The sequence below is a fragment of the Echeneis naucrates genome, chromosome 4 (assembly GCF_900963305.1).
Source record: "Echeneis naucrates chromosome 4, fEcheNa1.1, whole genome shotgun sequence".
NCBI lineage: Eukaryota > Metazoa > Chordata > Actinopteri > Carangiformes > Echeneidae > Echeneis > Echeneis naucrates.
This window is the reverse complement of record NC_042514.1, coordinates 7043289-7063295: the sequence shown is the minus strand read 5'-3', so window position 1 is coordinate 7063295 and position 20007 is coordinate 7043289. Positions and strand designations below refer to the sequence as shown.

The 20007-nt window shown below is 39.4% G+C and overlaps 1 protein-coding gene across 1 annotated transcript in view; it reads right to left on the bottom strand.

Annotated features, from left to right (window-relative positions):
- notch2 (notch receptor 2) overlaps nt 1–20007 on the bottom strand; it is a 42095-nt gene that overhangs the window by 16456 nt on the left and 5632 nt on the right. Inside the window, exons 2-5 of the mRNA XM_029499435.1 lie at nt 12058–12139; nt 1340–1614; nt 473–680; nt 166–299 (exon numbers count right to left, since the gene is read on the bottom strand). Coding sequence (XP_029355295.1) covers nt 166–299; nt 473–680; nt 1340–1614; nt 12058–12139 — 699 coding nt within the window. The remainder of the gene's footprint in view (nt 1–165; nt 300–472; nt 681–1339; nt 1615–12057; nt 12140–20007) is intronic.

Genomic DNA, 20007 nt, shown 5'->3' with positions numbered 1-20007 from the left:
TCAAATTCAAAGATACACTCATTAATAAATAAATACCAGTTACAGTATCTAGTTTTCTCTTCCTACATTAATTTTTATTCCTTTACTAAAGTAGCTTTGACTCTTTGAAGGCAATCCAAAAGTTAAAAAAGATAAACACAAATTTTTCAGAATTTATCCTCCCACCTGGAAGGCAGTGGCATGAGTAGCTAGTTTCAGAGTTCTGATGGCAGGTTCCCCCATTTAAGCATGGTGATGGATTGCATGGGATGTAGGAGCTTTCACAGTGGCGGCCTGTAAATCCTGGGTCACAGATGCACCTGTAGTGATGACAAAAGTCAGTTTCATTTTATTCTTTCTTGACAGACGAAGTCCTTTTCAAACTATACCATAAAAATAATCTGTTAAAGTACCCTGTTGTAGTTGTCAAATTCTAGTAGTTTTGATGGTTCAGAAAATTTCCCAATTGGGTTATTATTAAGTGGGTTCTCACTTGTAGGAGCCAGGAGTGTTGATGCACATTCCTCCATTCAGACAAATTGAGGGTGTTGCAAGACACTCATTTGTGTCATTAAGGCAGCGTGGGCCTGTGTAGCCTGGAGGACACGAACATCTGAAGGTACCTGCAGCTGGACAGCTGCACTTTCCACCATTGGCACAGGGACTGGAAAGACAGCTATCTTCATACTCACAACGTGGTCCTGAGTAAGTGAAGGAAGTAAAGGACAAAGAGCTGAGCATTAATGCTTTGATTATCCTTGTGCCACCTATGGACAATTCGGAGTTAGATAAAAGTGGAAGATTAATATGTGGTTATCAGTATGCATTCATGCTTATCAAGGCTTTCTTTTGACTTTGTCAAAAGACATACATGTACAGTTATTGAGAAGACACTTGAAGCCTCTAAAAATGTATTTACAGATGACAAAACCAAGGTTGCCCAAGCATTCATTTTATCAGTAGTTATTCCAGAGAACAATGCTAAAACTTCCTTTTTTTTTTTTTTTTAATATAGCCAACATTTACAAATTCTAGATTTTCAGATACTTCTGGGTCTAGCTGCTCTTTTTACAGTGGCTTTACTTTAAATTAAATTTTATTGTCTTTATCAACTTTTAAGATCTTGTTCTAAAATACAAACAAGTAGAAGCAAAAACTAAATACCTCTAATAAAAGTAAACATAGGCTTCTCAGATGGATGAACTACACTTTTTACAAAGGAGATTAATAGTTACAAGCTATTAAATGTCTTGATAAGTTTATCTGCATTCAGAGTGCTTAAACATACACCCGTGCTTCAGTGACTGAAAGAAGTCAGATATCACTGCCCTTGTAAACCTGAGAAAATACAGTGTCTCACCTGTCCATCCTCTGGGACACTCGCACTTGAACTTGTCGAGGGAGAGCAGGGTGCAGACACCGTGGTTGACACAGGGGTTGTTCGGGTAACATGTGGAGTTCTGGGGAGTCTGACAGTGCTGTCCGGTAAAGCCAAGGGGACAGGTGCAGGTGGCACTGCCTGGTACAGGTACACCAGCTGACATGGACACTGAGCAGTTCCCTCCATTCAGGCAGTAGCCAGGTTGACACGGGTCCTTGTGCTGGCAGTACTCGCCCAGGAAGCCAGGCGCACACCTGGACAAACACACAGACGCACAAAAACCAGTGATCAGGCTTGCAAAGGGACACACAAAGATTTAAAGGTAATCACCCATCAATGAAGATACTAAAGTTAAAAGATGAATTAAACAAATGGACAAAAATCTATGCGTGTGCTTGACAGACTGACAAACAAGCAAAACAAAAGCATGAGTTTCAGTCGGGTGGATGCGTTGCACCACATCAGACAAATGCTACAGAGAGCTTTGATAGCTGAGAGTAATATCCACACAAGAGTACTGTAGTACAAATACACATCAAAGGAACTAATGATCTTGCACGAGTAAACAATACTGTTGAATACACACTTGCATTTGCCGTGTAGTGATCTAAACAATTGTATGTGGGAAACCACATTTCTCTAAGTAGGAGTATTTTAACAGTGTGTAGTTGTGTACCAAAAGCAATGAATTTACAGCTTACTGCCATTAATAAACCATATGATAGATGGTGGATGGATAAAACTGGTTTATTGTCTTTATCCCAAGAGACATATGAAACTATTAACAGTGCAGGGCTTTTTACACAAACACATTTGTTGGGTTTTTAAGAAATTTCAGATGCCAAGATGAGAGAGGAATGCAAAACTTAACCATGCGATTACTGAACAAACCACTGAGCCCTGCAATGTTACCCCATAAACCCTGCTAAAAGAAAAGGGGGAAGCTGAGCTTGGTGGGAGGGTTAAACTGGGGTCAGTGATGGCAAAGAAGAAGTTCAAAAGCAGAAGGATGTAAGGTGGAGTCATCTGGAAGTTGTTGACAAAAAGTCTGACTAGAAACTAGAAACAACAAGCAGAAAACACTGAGATAAACAATAATAATATATTTATAATATACTATATATATATACATATATATATATATATATATATATATATATAAATGTGTGTGTGAGTGTGTGTATGAGGAACTTATTGGCAAATGCAAGTGGTTAGCAAATTGTATGGTGTATGATTGAAAGAAAAGCAAGACGTCACACCTACTGACTCATGACCTCATTTGGTCTATAAATCATGTGTGTTTGGTTTGGTTTTTCCTCCCTACGTAGTCGCCATTTCTTTCAATTTCTGTCACTTCATTAGTTGTGATTCACCTGCATGCTGAAAAGTTCGTAGGAAATATTGGGCCATATTCACAATGTGTCCACAAGGGATCTCACCAGAAACTGCACTCCCTTTGCCACTTTCTATTCCCTGTTTTCTCTCAGTCCCTCCTACTTCCACTCATCACTTCTCTTTGTATGACATTATTTGGTTGGGGGTTGCATTTTGTTACTGAGCAAAAATGGTAAGGCTGTGTAATTCTCTGTGTATACTATATTGATCAGCACTTTTGCGATGTGAGTGTGTGGATGGCACATGGCTGACACACTGTCTGGGGACTGTGGGCAATTGCGAAACCTACTGCCTCTTACACAGGCCTCTAAATCTGCCTCTCTAGAGGGACTCAGGTGACATAATGGGGGTGAGAAATACAGAATACAGTACCTAACACACACACATACACAGGCAAACTCATACCCTTTTTCATAAAAAAAACAATTACAAATGAAAAATATGTTTCCATTAGTAGCATGTAAAAACACTGAGGGAAGAAGGCAGTTAGAATAAATCTGCATTATGACTCATGAAATGGAGACAAAGCAGTGAAGATAGAAACTATTGAAAACTAATCTAATGCTTACTAACTTCTATTTATCGTTAGCCACTCCACCCCAAAGCAGCTTGAACACATTAGGCTTTGAGTCATGATTCATACCAGACAGAAGTTTCACAGATCAATCACATCTGTGGTACTTGTGACAATGGATGATTCAATGAGTCATTCACTGTCTCTTCGAATATGACAAAGAAATCCTCACTCTAGTGAACATATCTTAAATGGTTCAAAAAGTAGATAAATGATATTTAGACCTTCCAGAGTGCATATTAGTGGGTAAATACTATTAATTTACTAATGCTTTCCCAACATTTAAGTATAAACTTATTGGATAGCTGATTAAAATTTTGGGCACAGGACATTGGAAAGTTCTGTAACAGCCTAACAAATTATTCTCTAAAAACATGCTTGTGGGGCTGATAAACAGACAAATAAGATGGTAGATTAGTGACGTCAGATGTTCAAAGAGAACAACTAACGTCACGCTCTTCACCCCAACCTTGTCAGATTAGACATGGCCACCCTCTCTCTTCTTTATCAGCATCAATATAAAGCATGTCTACATGGCTACCCCGTACATACCCCAAAACAAATACCGCAGCACAAACACAAACGCACACACACACACACACCAATGCACCCACACAAAGCTATTCCTCTCAATTCTGCAACACAAACACAGCTTGGTCATGGTATCACAACAAAACGATCATCTTGGGAGTTAGGAGTGCTTTATTTTCTGCTGGACAACCTCTCCGCCCCTGACCAAGAGTAATGGCACAGTCCTCTGCCCTGTGAGTTACATCACATTATCAGGGTGAAACACAAAGAACACTGTGTCCAGGTTAATACCAGGTTTACATTTCACTCTGAAAATTTCACACATTATCACCGTTAAAATCTGCATGGAATATGAGACGTATTTTCAAAGTTGAGCAAAGCAACTTCAGAAGGATAGAGGGAGCAAGTTTTAAGCTTCTGCTTGTTATAATATCTCATTGTCAGGCTTTTGAGTTTGAAATTAAAACTTTCCTTTGTGCACAAGTGAAACCTATTTGTTGCATAAAATAAAACTTAAATCCAGCCAAAAATCACTTGAAACTAAATTTAGCTTTATAATTACTAGTGGAGAGTTGCTATGTGTCTCAACATTACCTTTCAAAAAACATATTTGGTACCTAAAGATTTTTGTAAAAATTTACAAGTGCTGAAAGGAGAACTGCATAGTAGACTCTATTAATTTCAATCGCTGCTATCTAACCAGTGTTGACAGAATGAAATGCCATGGCGTCAGGAAACGATACCACCCTGTCCTTCAGGTTTTTGTGCCAGATAGAGAGCTCATTATTAGCCCCTGGCTGTATCACTAGAGCTGGAGGCAAACAGACAAGGCTGTGCATGATTCACATTATTGTCAGGGAGTGGTGGTGGAGATAACTCAACAGATTTACACAGTAGTTTGTCGCCGAGTACAACCCCACTGACATATTCAGAACACAAGCTTAGCTTTGCATTCAGGTGAATGCACACCGACACCTATACACAGTCAGCTCTATTTTCAGGAAAAACACAGAGAGAGGGTTTCTGCAGCCAAACCCATCTATGGGATTCTTTGTTTAGCTCCATGTGGGCTTTTTTTCCCTCCTCTTTTCTCCATCCTTCTCCAACTCTGCAGTTTCCTGCAGCCCCCAGTTTCTCACTCCTCCACCTCTCATTTCTAACCCACTCTTGAAGTGTCAGGTTTCTACAGCTGGTTCACATTAGCTCCTCCATCTCACACACCCCAAGCTCCTTCCCCCTCTGTACCCCTTCTGTCCTTCAATTTCTCTCTCCTCCTCCTCCTCCTCCTCGTCTGCCTCATGCTGAACTCTGCCTGTCCTGACTGGCCATGGGGGCTTCAATGAGCAAAGAGGGGTAGATCGATTCTCACTCACTCATATAATATCCCCAACTTCCTCCATTCCTAAGTTTTGGCTCCCTGCTCCTCATTCTCCTCCCATCCCCAGTCCCTTGTTCCCCCATTTTTGTGCCAATTCTCTCCTCCTACCTCTCCCCAACTACAACTCCACCACTTCCTTCTCCACTGACTATTCTAGTCTCAGCTACGCTTAATAACTCCACCATGCTCTCTCCCTGCAGCCATTAGAGAGAAAGAATGAGAGGGAAAGGGGGAGAGCATAAACCAGCTCACATTTCAATCCCTGGATCATTCCTTGTCTTGGCTGGTGCATAGGTGGTCTATTCTCTGTAATGTAGTCCTGTGCATGCATGTATGGACATCATGGACGTTGAAAAAATTATTCTCTTTTCTGTAGGAAAACCAAGAACAAGTTGTCGATAACAGTAGGTCAATATAAGAAATGTGAGCTTCAGGATGAAAGCAGCATTTAATTTTAAAAAGACCTGCTGCCTTTTAGACTACAACTGCAACATTAATGGAACCAGAAGTCTGGAGGAAGTTGAGTCCAAATGACGAAACCGCAGTTTAGTGCCAGAATGCCATAAATTACAACCAGAATTCTCCAGTACTGATATCCAGTATACTGTGACATGGCAGATATATGAAAAATCACTGATGCTTAAAGTGTTGGAGTCATTCCATGAGACCAAAGCCATCACTGTTTGAATCAAACAGTTTCTTTCACCAGGCAGGTGATGAGCTCAGATCAGTTTGTGTCTCAGAAGTGATACAAACAGAGAAACCTTCATAAACTTTGAAGGTGAAAGGTGGAGCATGCTTGAAGAGCTCCCAAGACAGGTTTGAGTGTGCCCAAATATGTCAATTCACAAAAGGCTATTGGTACTATCTAGACTATCTAGAGTTTTGCCTGATACACTGTAAAATGCCAGACATACAATGAGAAACTAGCACTAATGTGCCCACTTCAGCCCCGAGATCAGAGGGTACCAGAGACAAGAAGTAGTCTGTTCCCTGCTGGAAAAATAAAATGCACCTAAATTTAGAAGAGGTTCAATTATGGGTTTTTTGGAGTGTGGGGGAAAATATGAATCCACTTAAAAAACCTTTAGTAGCATTGAAGAATTTGTGAGTTGGAGGTGAAGTTTTGCCATGTTCCAACACTTCTAACCCTAGACCCTAAGCACAGTCTTATTCACATCATTTTCATAGTGATAAGCAGGGGCAGCAACAAAATAACAGAGGAGGCAGGCTGAGGGACTGTGCTGACTGTGATGTCACAGTTACACAAACGAAAGAAAAAAAATGCTCAAGAGAGCAAAAAAGAGGAAGGTGGGTACAGTGGAGAGAGCACGATGAAGTGGAAGAGCAAGAAAAGCAGTGAGTGAGCAATACATTTTGAGACAGAAGGAAGCCAGACAACCAGACTGAAAAACATCAGTGTAGACAGAGCGAAGTAGCATATAGCAGGGTGGAGTCTAAACTCGTACCATGTGGTAAAATCTGAGGCTGTGTTTAGCAACATGTTCATAAGGAGTCATCTGAGGAAGCACGGGACCCATTTTCTTTCAAAAAGCTTCTAACCATATTTCTATGTTGTTCTCTCATTATCCTGTTTGTGTGGCTGTTTAAAGTTGAATCTCCAACTGTAGGTCTCCCTCCCCTTAACAGTTCCTCTCTAGGTCTACACATACACCAACAATGATCAATGGATTTAAAAATCTCTAACCAAACGAAATATGATGTATACTCTTCTATTAAGATCACCTAATAGGCATATATTGGTATTAGTATTATTAGGCAAATACAATATTAAATTAATTGCCCACCCAACTAGATTTGGTGTCTTTTATCTATTTTCTATTATATTATGTTTGTCTGCTAATGACAAAAAAAACATTAAAATAGATTTAAAGGATTTTTTTTAAATTATGAACCAAGAGAATAACAGAATAATATGAAACTGAGGTACTTCTGACCCTACAGTGTCCTCATCAATGTGTGACAGAGAGCCACTTATCACCTCACTGTATGTGGGTTTATGGTCTGGTTGCTACATTCCCCACTGTTTTGTAAGGCTTCCTCTTTCTGTGAGTGGGGTCTGAATGTCCTCCAAGCAGTTTTCTGTTTGTGTGTTTTACTCTCAGTTTGTTTATTTGTTTGTAAACATACACACACACACACACACACACACACGCGTCTGTCTTATGTACCACTGTCATCATCAGACTCAAATCCCAATAAATGTGGCAATGTGTTATGTCCACCTCGGATTCTAGAGAGTTGGCACTAAAGCAAACATGTAATTTCAGCTGGTGGGTGCAGTTTTGACAACAATCTTTCAAAAAGCACTGATTTGCAGTGATGATCAGTTTACTTGTCTCATCTTTTTGACATCTGAACACATACTCAAGCAACACGTGGAATAACATCTTCATCATTCAAATACTGACTCCTACTGAACTTTCTGTGCCAGTTTGTGAACTGGCCTCAGGCTCAAGGTGCCCCTGACTATCCAGACACAGGGAGAGCACATACACCAGTTTATGCACAGGGAAACTCTTATCATTGTGGTTTTAGTCTAAACCACATCTACAGTGTTATTAACTAGGCTGTGGGAAGCAGATAAGTCTTTTGGAGGGTGAACCCAGGAAATCACTGCCTTGGGTTCTAATTCCAATTCCACTTGGTTTTGTTGAGTTTGGGTTTAGTTTGGGTCACACGTCTAACACAGTAAAACTCTGTGTGAAAAATGCACGGCATTCTTATTGCAGGTGCTGTTTTAGCCTCATCGGACACTGAAGGTGGAAAGTGTTTCATACTTTGAGCCATATTCTTCCACGTACCCACGTGCTGATACAGCATTTTTTAGTTCTCTTTTCACACAAAAAAGTTGTGCAATTTTATTAGATCATTTTATCAAGGGTTGACCTTAGATGCTGCCAATAGCTACCTCAGGGGTAATTCCTACAATATTTGTGTAATAAAGGGTAGGTATTGTTTCTGCTGTTGAGGTTCGAAAACGTACTGGACATATTGTTTGAATCGTTGCATACTGAGTAAGACTGACAAACAACTAAAGTGAGAGCAGTATGTCCTAAAGTTCTGCAAACACACAACACATCTTTTGGTTTCTAAGGAGAAGATATGACTATAGTAAACTATAGTAACTATAGTTACTACACTAGTGAAAGGTATGAGGCATAAACTGTAAAAATCATTCAAACAAATGGTTGTACAATGGATTTAATTAATACAACAGTTAATAGAAAATGTAGTGAAAGAGTGTGGGGTAGAGAAGGATTAACAGAAGTGAGTTGTATCCAGAGGCATCTAAATCCCTGAGACAGTAGGAGGGACTGAGGCATAGATGGATGAGTGACAGTTTGATGAAGGAGGCGTAGCAAGTGGGAAATTACACTCCTCTCTCTGCTACGCTTCTTGCTCATCTTCCTTCCCCCCTCAGTGCTGCTCTCTCATCATTAGTAAGGAGTTATGCTCCAAGGTATTCCTCCTCAAATTACTTGAAAAGACTTCCTTTTTTCTTTTGGCCCTTTCTCTTCCTCGAGCTACCCAGCAGGCAAATTCTACCTGTCAGATCAAACAGGCAGCAGGTCTACACAAAACAGAAGCTTTCAGTCCTCAGTCTTAAGAGTACTTTTTTTTCTTTTCTTTTTTTTTTTTTACATACAAAGTCATGACAGTGACTACAAGAAGAAAAGAGATAGAAAAAAAAGAGCCACTGAAAGGGAGGGGGAGTTAATCAGTTTGCACCATGGTAGATAGCAGACAAAGAGATCTTATTCTGGGAGAAAATTGGTTTTGGACGACATAACGTGTCCAGCCTCACTCTTGTTTGGACTCCTCAGGTATTAACTAAGACTCCACGTAAAGAATCTTCTGTGCCCTTAGCCAATACTTCATGAAATAATGCATATGTCCCTTCAGCAATGATGCAACTTAAAAATACCTACCATGCACATATGTAACATGTACAAACCAGGACAGGGGCTCACTCACAGCACACACCTTTATTGCACACCTAAAGCTGAATGCTTGCAGTGTCACCGGTTAGACAGCTTCCCTGCAACCTGCTCTGCAAGGCTGCATGTCGGCCTCTCCCATGTGCTTTATTTCTCACCCATGGCATCCTCCTTCACTTAAATAATGCACCTGAACTTTTCATGCAAACAAAAATCTTTTCTGGAACCATCCTATTATTGTCCATGCAAAAGCATAAAGCTTCGGCACTTTAGAGTCTATATTTTAAAAACATTTTGTTTCTCCCTCTCATTTTCTCTGAAATGAAAACAAGAATTACTTTGTCATAGGAAATATAGTCCCAATCTCCTAAGTAGCACTGAATAAGTCCACAAGGTGATCTTGCAAAACATCATGATGACAAATTGGATTTCAGTTGGATATAAAGTGTTGTCACTTCTATCTTTTGTGGCTGTTTGAGTTAAATTGTGTCATAAATGGTTCAAGCCAAAAACATAAGGTCACGATAAGCTGGACCTTTGACAACCAAAATCTAATTAATGAATCCAAAATCCAAATGTAAGTGTAACTGAGATATCACTTTCACTATAATATGACATACGTACATAAAATAACCTGAAAACCTCTGGCCCTGAATGTTGCGAGCATGGATGCATGAAAAGCCTCTGAATCTATTTACAAAATGGACATGATAGCTCTGTTCTTAGTCTCCAACACGTATGGGAGATCTGCAACTCCGAGCAAGTGGATGACTAATCCACATTACCTCTTTCTGTTATTAATCTGTTAATCCCATTCTGTTTTTAGGACTTAAGATGTTTCTTTACCGAAAACAGCTCTGTACTCACCTGAATTTTTTACTATCATCCTTTTTTTGTGTAAATACATAAACTGAGAAAATTTAACATGGGGACTCTTATTCTTCCTTCCAAATGAACATTGAAAACGAGCTTGCTGACAGTAAACTAGGAGGGCTGTATATGTCTTGTAGAGTGTCCTTTATTAATTGAAACTTGTCACGTTAATTGTAAATGTAATTACAGTTACAGCCAGTCTGATCCCAGGCACGATCCACATGACTCAATTACGTTTGCCTGAGCCAAAAGCCACAGCGACTGTTTACTTACAGATGGCTTTCTTGATTATAGTGAGGAGATTAATACACACATAATTAGACTTTTACACAATGAGCCTTTTGAACAGACAAGCCGGACACAGGCAAGTGCGTGCTTTTGCGTGCACAAATATGTGTCTGAGGGTGAGCGTGTGCATTTGTCTGTGGATGGCAGAAAAAAAAACGGACTACTTAATCAGTCTAACAGCAGGCCTGTGCTCTGTCAGCTGACTCCGCTAAAATGGGAGACTCCTCTGTGTGTGTGTCTCAAGGGCCAAAGGCCTCTCTTCTGGTTTTCTTTTATCATCAACATCATCATTTATTGCAGACAAAAAAAATACTGACTTGATGTTCAGCAAAGGAGACAGTCTGGCTGAGAAATGCCAAGACTAAATAGAAGAGAAATGTAATAAACCTTTAAAAATGAATAATTACCAGTTTCATTGTACTATGAAATACACAAAATATAACATGTATTTAAAATTGCAATATAATTATAGTAGAGGTAGTAAAAACAACATAAAAAGAAAACCTAAGGGGGCATGGTCAAGTGATATATACTGCTGCAAATAAGATTACTGTTTCAGAAGCAAATGCAAGTAGATATTGGCACAAAGGAACAGTTCTGAAATTGGACCACATCACATCACATTCATGGTTTAGGCAGACCAACTGTTAAGTGAGGGTTGGATTGATGGAAGTGACATTAGGGGCCTCTTTCTACTTAAATACAACCTTTGAGTCTCAGTACTAAGACTCTACAGGCCTCTCAAAATGTATACATTCACAGACACGTATACTAATACTACGCACAATGAATCTCTTTCCACCTGCACCACAATGTCCATTTGGCCTTGAGTTAAACAGATGGAAAACACTGATTGCCAAGTGTTGCTTTCTCCTTCCTTTTTAAAGAAGCAACAGAATGCTGAAATTCCCCAAACTCTGGGAACAGAGACGTGGTGTGATTCACATCACATTTGATGAAATATGATCGGGTTCATGAACTGACTATGTCTGTATTTTCTTAGGGAATTTGGCTAGGGAGTGGCAATGCAATTATAAAGACAGCTTGGTCTAAATTACGAACTAGGTTAAGCTGTCAGAAAGTGGCAGGCATACATCAGAGAGGCCACTACTCTCCGTTACTGAAACACTTTTCCCTAATGCTCTGATGTTACCACTAGCAGTAGAGGAGGCTTACTTAAAGGTGGTTTAAAGTTTCCACAATAGCGTGACATGTGCCAGGGAACAAAGGGCATAACTAATGTGCTAAAAATGAATAACCTATTTGATTCAGTCTGCCAAGTTTAAGATTTCTTCCCTTCAGCTCCAGAGAACAAGTTAATAAAAATTGTCAATGGACGGTAAAATATGTTGGCAAGGCCTAGATCTTTCAGTTCTATAGCAACAACAAAGTATGTGACAAACCTCCCAAAATGTCCTCAATAAGATCTTGGAGATGGAAATGTGTGTATTGGTATTGTTCCCAGTACTTGTGTACTTTGTTAGACAGAGCAATCTTTTATTCCCCTTTCATGCCTGAGCAAAACCTCACGCTCCCAGAGACAGGCTGAGGTTAATCTAAAAACCTTATTTCAGTCCTTGCTTTCACATCCAACAATCTCCTTATTAGGTTTTTCTATTCATATTTATGTTGTTATGTTGGGATAACAGCTTGAGTTACTGAAAAGCATATGTCAGTGTTGGGCAGTCAATCTTACCTGCAGTATTCAGTTCCATTAGCAAAGGTCAGGCATGTGGCATTGTTAACACAAGGTGCCTTATCATCCACACATTGTAGAGCTGCAAGAGACAAGAGATGAATTAGAGAGTGCAATTCATCTGGTAGATGTTCAGTCAAAATAAAAAGTAAAATGTTATCAAATATGTCAGTGGTGTGGCTATATTAGCTTAATATGAAATTCATACTTTTTACATTGTGAAGACAATGTTAACATGTTGAAGCAGTAGTTTCAGCAATTTCAGCTTCTTCATCAAAATGCACAGATTTATATAATGTGAAAATTACTGTGGCTGGTTAGTTACTCTGTAGAACCTACAGTATTTGCAATGCATTTGTGGATTTGGTTTTATTGTATTTGTGTATTTAATGATGGGAATTGAGAAGATGTGCTCTCAAATTGTAGAAGCTGTTTCCTAAAGTTCCTAAAAATCTAAATTTGTTATATCTACACACAGATGTACACAGACAGCATGGTGATAAAGCCCTTTGACATCATGTGCCTAAAAATACAAAATTTAATACTTAATACTCATTCTGGGTTTTTCCCCATAAATTTGGTTAGCATAGGTGCTAAGCTAACCCTCATGCATCTCTACCACTGCTTTGAAAGAAAACCTCTATGTAGTCTTAAGAATTCTCATTTTCCCCCTTATTAAGAAAAGATCACGCAAAGGGGTTGCCACCTTACTAGACAACTATGCAAAGTCACCCTGATATTAGCTAGGGTTCACGGGATGTCCGGATGGGCCGGCAGCAAGAAATGATCCTTGATGAAGACAACAAAGCCCAACTATCTCCCCAGCAGTGAGACACTCATACCCAGACACATCAGCCATTGTACAGCTTTCAAACCACCAGAGACACATGGCTCAAGTGGTCTTCAGCCACACCATACCAGCTCAGCACGCTGAACAGAAGTGTGGTGTTCTCAGTCTTTATTCATCAATGTGTTATGGAAGGAAGTCACTTTCAAGTGTGTCTGATCAATTAAGCAAAACTACAATAAATCACTGGTATTTTTTATTAAAAATTATGTCACATAATTATTTGGTTCCATTTAAAGTCTCATATGTTTGGGTTATGTGATGTATCCCACAGATCAGCGCTCTTTTTACAGAAGTGAGGCTAGGTCAGCTGATTTCGAAGAAACGCCAGCAATGTCTTCATATATCAGTCATTGCATTACAGGAAGTGTGCTGAGCAGTGGTGTTACATCCTGCGCCTAGATTAATCACATTGTCATTGTAGGTTAGAAGTCCTTAAGAAGACATGTTAGACTTTAACCTACATGCCACACATTTTCTGGTGTTTTTCAACACATAGTTCATTCAGTCCTAAACATACAGGATCTAGTTTCTGGCTTGGTCTGATCAGAAAGAGAGAGGGCAGACTTATGCCTCAGAGCCAGACTGACAGACAGAGTCCATTAGACATGGGGATATCATACATAAACCACTGTGAAATTCCTAATCCCAACAAGCACGCACACACACACGTTTCTATGTGCATACTTTTACAGACATCCACTGTAATAATTGGGTGGGGGCGGGGAGTGGGGGTATCAGACTACTGCTGCAGCACAAGAGACCACACAATATACTGTGCTATTTTAGGACTACTTCTGTGCCGAGTTGACATACAGTAGACACACTTACCACAAATAAGCACACAAAAATCATGCACACATATGTGCATGTTATATTGTCATTTTTGCACTTTTAATGTTCATCAAAAGCCAGATTTAATAATTGTGTTTGTGTGTAACAAAAGGATATAACTGTTGACTACTGAACAGCAAATCAGGGCAACGTCACAGAGTATGACAGAATACCTATGATCTAGCAGATAGCACATTATTGCAAAAGAAAACTGCTTACGTCTCCTGACTGGTTTGACGAGCTTCCCATACATGCTGTTGTAATGCCAGACAGAATGATCTTACCAGATCTGGGACAGCCTGTTTCCTATTACACCACTTAAACACATGCACGTGCACGTGCATGAACACACAATTAACCCATGTTAAAGCTAAAAACTAAACAGGTTTTATGCAAGGTTTGAAAAACCTTTTCCTCCAGCAACCCCCATGGCCATTTTTGCAACCAGAGGGATAAGGTAAGAACTATGTTCAAGAAAGCTTAGCATCAGGAAAGAAGCAAGGCATGGAAAGGATCCTGAGTAGCCCGAGATTTTCATACACTTTTCTGAACAAATGTACAGCTACACAATGCCTTAATCTCCAAGCATGTCCAAGTCCTGAATGACCTCAGATCTGTAACCATGGAAGTATCTGAGAGCATCATTTTGTTATATCTCAAATTCTCCACCTTTGCACTGATTCTGTTCTGCCTTTAACTCTGTGATCCCAATCAAACCCTTATGGATTTGGAACTTCATTGGTGAATTGAGATGCCTATTGACGCATTAGCAATGACCACCTGCACAATTCAATCTAAGCCCAGAAACTCCCCACTGCTCGAAAGAAAAAGCTGAGCAGCTGTTCTTACAAAGACAGAATAAAAATACTAGGTCAAGAATCAACTTCTCCTTCTTACCAAGGCTCACAGTTAACCACAAAAAAAAAAGAAAAGAAAAGAAAAAAAGAAAATTACAGCAGGGCAATGCAGCGGTCCAGTGGTTAGGACTGTTGTCACAGCAAGACTGTTCTGAGTTTGGATCCTCGGCCTGGGGCCCTTCTTTGTGGGGTTTCCATGGTTCCCCTTTGCTTGGGTGGGTTCCCTCTGAGAACTCCAGCTTCTTCCCATAATCAAATGGTGATAAGACTGTAGGTGACCTGTCCTTGTCCAATGTCCCTGCACTGACTATTGGCACAGACAATAGACAGATGGAGATTGAGAACAAGTTGTTCAAAATTATAAGAAAGTTAATCTATCTATAGTTGCCAGAGTGCAAGTCAAGCAAAGATCATCCAACCACATCAAGTTCACTATGTGTTACTGCTCCTTTGTTCAAGGAGGCTCTAAGGGTCACCACCCAGCAAGATTGAAGTGCCTTTTTCCTCATCTGAACTCCTCCTTGTTGTTCTTTCCTCTCCCACACAACCAATATGTATACCATTTAGCTGAGCTATGTCATTGTGTCTGTATGTATAGAAAAGGCTTTAAGATATCTATCTAGAATGAAAAAAATAATAATAAAAATTTAAATCACACTAGGCCAGTTCAATCATAAAATAACCATTTACTGTTGACAAACAGGATCTATAGTACGAGAAATACCATTAAGAATAAATGTGTCTGTAACCGATTAAAAAGATATTGATAGATGGAAGTTAAAGTGGACTGTAACAATCTGGATTACTTAAACCGAGAGCAAGACAGACAAGCACACAAATAGAGAAGCACAGGCAGAAAAGAGGCCCCTCCCAACAGATCATCCAAGCTGGTCTATCTTGCAGTACATCTATATGTTATGGAGTCATAAGGTTATGCGCAAAACTTGAATGGTATAGATAAATGCACTTAAAATATGAACAGCCAAGCTACTGATTGTGCAACATAATATTGATCTAAAAAAATTAAATAAACAGGCTAAACCTTTCTAAGACCACAGCACAGCAGAATTTGTTCAGACACAACGGCATGTCAACATGCTGTGGGGTTAGTTTTGCTCGTCTTTTAACTGACCTAGAAAATATCCACTAGAATGGTACAGATGCACCAGGAAATTGATTGCATTAATGAGTCAGGCATCTTTTTGTTTCATACCACTTAAGCAGTTGATTACGAACAGCCCTAATTATAAAAATTTCTGACTAATGTATTATGACCCAGGCTGAAATTGCCAGCATTGCATCCTCTCTACCTAGCTGTTCTCACACTTCACTATCAATGAACCAGACAGGAAAGTTTCCCAGGAATGAGAGCCTTGATAAGACCCGATTGACAAGGTCAACAGTGAAACTACAGCCAGATGGTGTTAACTGAGAGGAAATGCAAATGTTATCTGACCAGATGATTACTGTTTATTAGACACTTCACAAATTCTCAGTTATTTTGTGTGTGTTTCCGTGAGTGCGCATATGTGTGTCAATAAGTGTAAAACAGAGCTTTTTAGTGTCAGCAGTAGTGTGGGGGCAATTTCACTCTTTAATTGATTAATGTAAATATTTAATTTATCTAAAGAAAATCTGAATGACTCTGGCACAATCAACATTAAATAAGCCCACTTTCTGGCCTAGACATTTTCTCAAAAGCATTTTCTATTGTACCAGGGAAACGGCTTAATGCTCTTTATTTTATTCAGACTGATTAACTATGATTGAGGTCATCCAATGTTGGGTATTGATATCAGCTGTAAACGTTTTTGGGGTATTTCTTCAGATTTTTGAAATGATCCGAAACATACCTTGGACCTGCCTACAGTTACATCTATATTATTTTATTAGAAAAGATGCCATGTAAGGTGAGCCCAAGATGCTCAAGTACATAACACCTGCAGGAACCACTTGTGTAAACAACGTTGGAAGTGAGTGTTACCAATTCCTCAGTTCAGGAATGTAATACTGAGTGACAAAGGAAACTTTCAGTGTGTTGCTATACAAAAACCAAAACAAAAAAGTTGGCAAGTAGAAATAAGATAAGATATGATAAATACAACACCAAACCTTGTTGTTAAGGTACCTGCTTTGACTTCAAGCATTAATGGTATGCCTTCCATTCTACCACAAAGCCCCAAAATAAGGATAGAGATGGCAGATATTCATGTAACTATTGAAAATGTAAAACATTTCTTACACTAAAGATAAAAATGATACCTGAAAAAAATCCTTGCAGCTTGACAAAATTGAACATGTTCCTGTATCAGAAAACTATGAGCTAATATTCACCAAACACAACCTCGACAAGCCTCATGTTCCCGTTTCCAGTGTATTAGAGTACTGAGAAAAGGTAGTTATCAGTGTTTTTGACACAGGTGGCTTGTGTCATCATCTTTTGTATTACTGAATTTGGAATTGGTTTTTGTGTCATGAGTCTTAATGCAGTCTGCCTAATCTAAACATATCCATTGTTGAAAACTGAAAGCCCCCATAGATTTAATCTCTGTTTCCTCTGAATATGAATTCTAACAGCTAAAAATGACATGTCAAAAAGCAAAAAACTGAGAGGTAGAGCTGGGAATGTAGAATACTTTTTTGCAATAGACTGAAATGCATCAACACCATTGAATATCAAAAAATATCTTGTTATTCAGTACTAAATTTCTATACCTCAGATGTTAGCCTCCACAACAGCAGCAGGCCATTAAGCATGTGCCAAGGCCTAAAAGAGCTGGCAGTTGGCTTTATTACGGCATCCTGGGAAAACATGTGAAGTTACACTTTGGGTTATGCTGAGAGGCAGCTCTCAGCATGTATGTATGGCTGGGTTTTGAGAGGCTGGAGCGTGGCTACTCTGCGTCCTATCCCCAATAGGCACAATATTAAAAGATGGTGACTAGATCTATGGTGTAGTCATATTATATCAAGCTCTAGGCTAACAGTACTTGATAGCATCAATTTGCATTAATTACCTTGTTGTAGTATTTGCATCAAGGTTATTAGCACCAAGACCAGCAAAGCTAATGACGCGCTAAATATAAGAGCAGAAGATTTCTCCACTCTGTTCTAATCTCTATGTAAAAGCATCATCAACACCCTCAGAGTGACATTTTCTACTGCCATGAGCATGGGCATGTCTGTTACCTGAAAAACATGTGAACGTTTTAAGTATGCAGCAGTGACCCTTACTTACTGACTGCACATTTTGCACTAAAGACTAGATGCAATACTGAATAACATATATATATATATATATATTACATTAATACAATATCAATTATATTTAATTTCATACTTTCTATCAGTAAGAGCATTTACTAAGTTTTACCAAAATTATCACTTCTGAGAGGATCTTGGATTTACAAATTCCAACTACTTTTGACTGCACAGTGAGATAAAATCCTGTGAAAAAAGTCAAATCTTCTGACCCAGAAGAGCAAACAATCTCCCAAGTAAAGAGGAGACGGTTCACCCTTTGCTTAAGCCTTTGATTGTGTACACAGGGTACAAAAGGGAACGGGGGCAGTCCAGTTGTTTGTGCTCAGTTGGCATTGTGCTGGATCCTCCCTTAGCACTCGCCACTCACCACTATATTGTCACAGACACCCTGCCGGGTCCCCCGAGGCACCCAGCCATGTCATGAGAAAAAAAGAGACTGTTTATGAGGAAGAAAAGCGAGGGTGAGGGAGGGACAAAGATAGATGGGCTAATAGCTGTGGACTGAGATGGGGAAGTAATTCCGAAACTATCGACAAAAGACTGCACACGAATGGGTGTCCCTGAGCCCTGGCTCACATCCAGATAGAAGAGGGCAGGAAGTTGTTCGTGTTGAGTGAGGAAGTAACCCCATTTCCTGGAATTGCTGTACAAGTCTCCATATCCAGCCAGCCAAAAAGTTGTCATGGTAACTCGCAATAAAATACCCCTAGCTCAGCATGGAAGGAGGGAGAAGAGGCTCAAACTAAACAATATTACCCTGAAGGAAGCTGGCCCACACAAACAGCAGAAGAACCAAGAACACAAACTAAATTCAAGTTTCAAGGCTTTGGTATTCCTGATCAGCTTCAATTTGAGGGTAGCGGTGGCTTACAGTAAGAAACAGGTGTGTGCCAAGAGCAACAAAAGAGTGTTTGATTACTAGGGAAGTATCATGCTGATCTCTTGGATCATTATCGGGACAGGTATAATAATTTTCAAATGCAAAAGTATTAGTATAAACTTGATCCACTTCCTATCCTTTGTTTAAAAAAAACCCATTGCACCCAGTGTACGCCTGCTGCCAAAACACCCAGTTGCCTTAGGTTAAAACTCTGTAACTGATTCTTGAACCTCTTCAACAGAACTGCACAAGTAAACCCCAGACTAGCACATGAGAAATAAAACAGATGGTAATTTTAATTGATGAAAATGAGACTACAATGGAGGGCAAAAATCCTGATTGCGGCAGTCCCAGTAATCACTTTGCTGACCATCCAACTAAAACAGTCATTTTGCTGTTGTATGTACTTTGTGTAAGTTGTGATTTTCATCTAAAGCAGAATGTCTCAGGCAAGCCACACTGCTAGCTGAGTATGTGCATGTCTGTGTCTGTTAAGAGAGAGAAAGACAGAAAGAAACAGAGTGCAGACCAAAATAGGCAAATGTAGGGACTTTCCCCAGCCCATTCATATACAGACCCCTTTTCTCTTTTTCAAAACTTTTTTGTTTCATGATAAGACGAAAAGGCACATTTGTGACATTCTGAGCTTGTTTCATCCGTAGTATGCTAAACTTTTCATGATCATATATATTCTAGTATTTGAAACTTACTTTCCTAAATAAGGTTTAGAGTAGAGAACATTAATAATTATCACTGTATTTTACAATATATGTTCTGATATTATGCATTCAGATACACGTGGTAAAAAAATATGAAAATCAGTTTCACCCTGCTGAGTCAAATGTAGATCTTTCTGATGACACACACATTCAGTACAGTTCTAGTTGTTAGCATTCAACTATAACAATGGCCAATGACAAAAACCTATTAGATGGTGTAAAATTTTCATAATGGAAGGTATTGTTGATAGAGCATTTTAAGTTATTTAGAATGGGTCACGGTGGGGGGGCTAGACAGGTTATCAGTCTAACACAGGGCTGAGACTTAAGAGACAGAGCCCTTCATGCTCACATTTACACTGTGAGCAATTTAGTTGCCACTTAAAGTGACTGGGCTGTGTGAGGAAACCAGCATCCAGAAGAAATACTAAACAGGCACAGCTAGAACATTTAAACTCATGACGGAAGGGTCCAAACTAGCCAACAGGCTCGAACCCAGATCTTTGTCACAGTGACTCGACAGTGCTATTCTGAGATATACAACTTTTT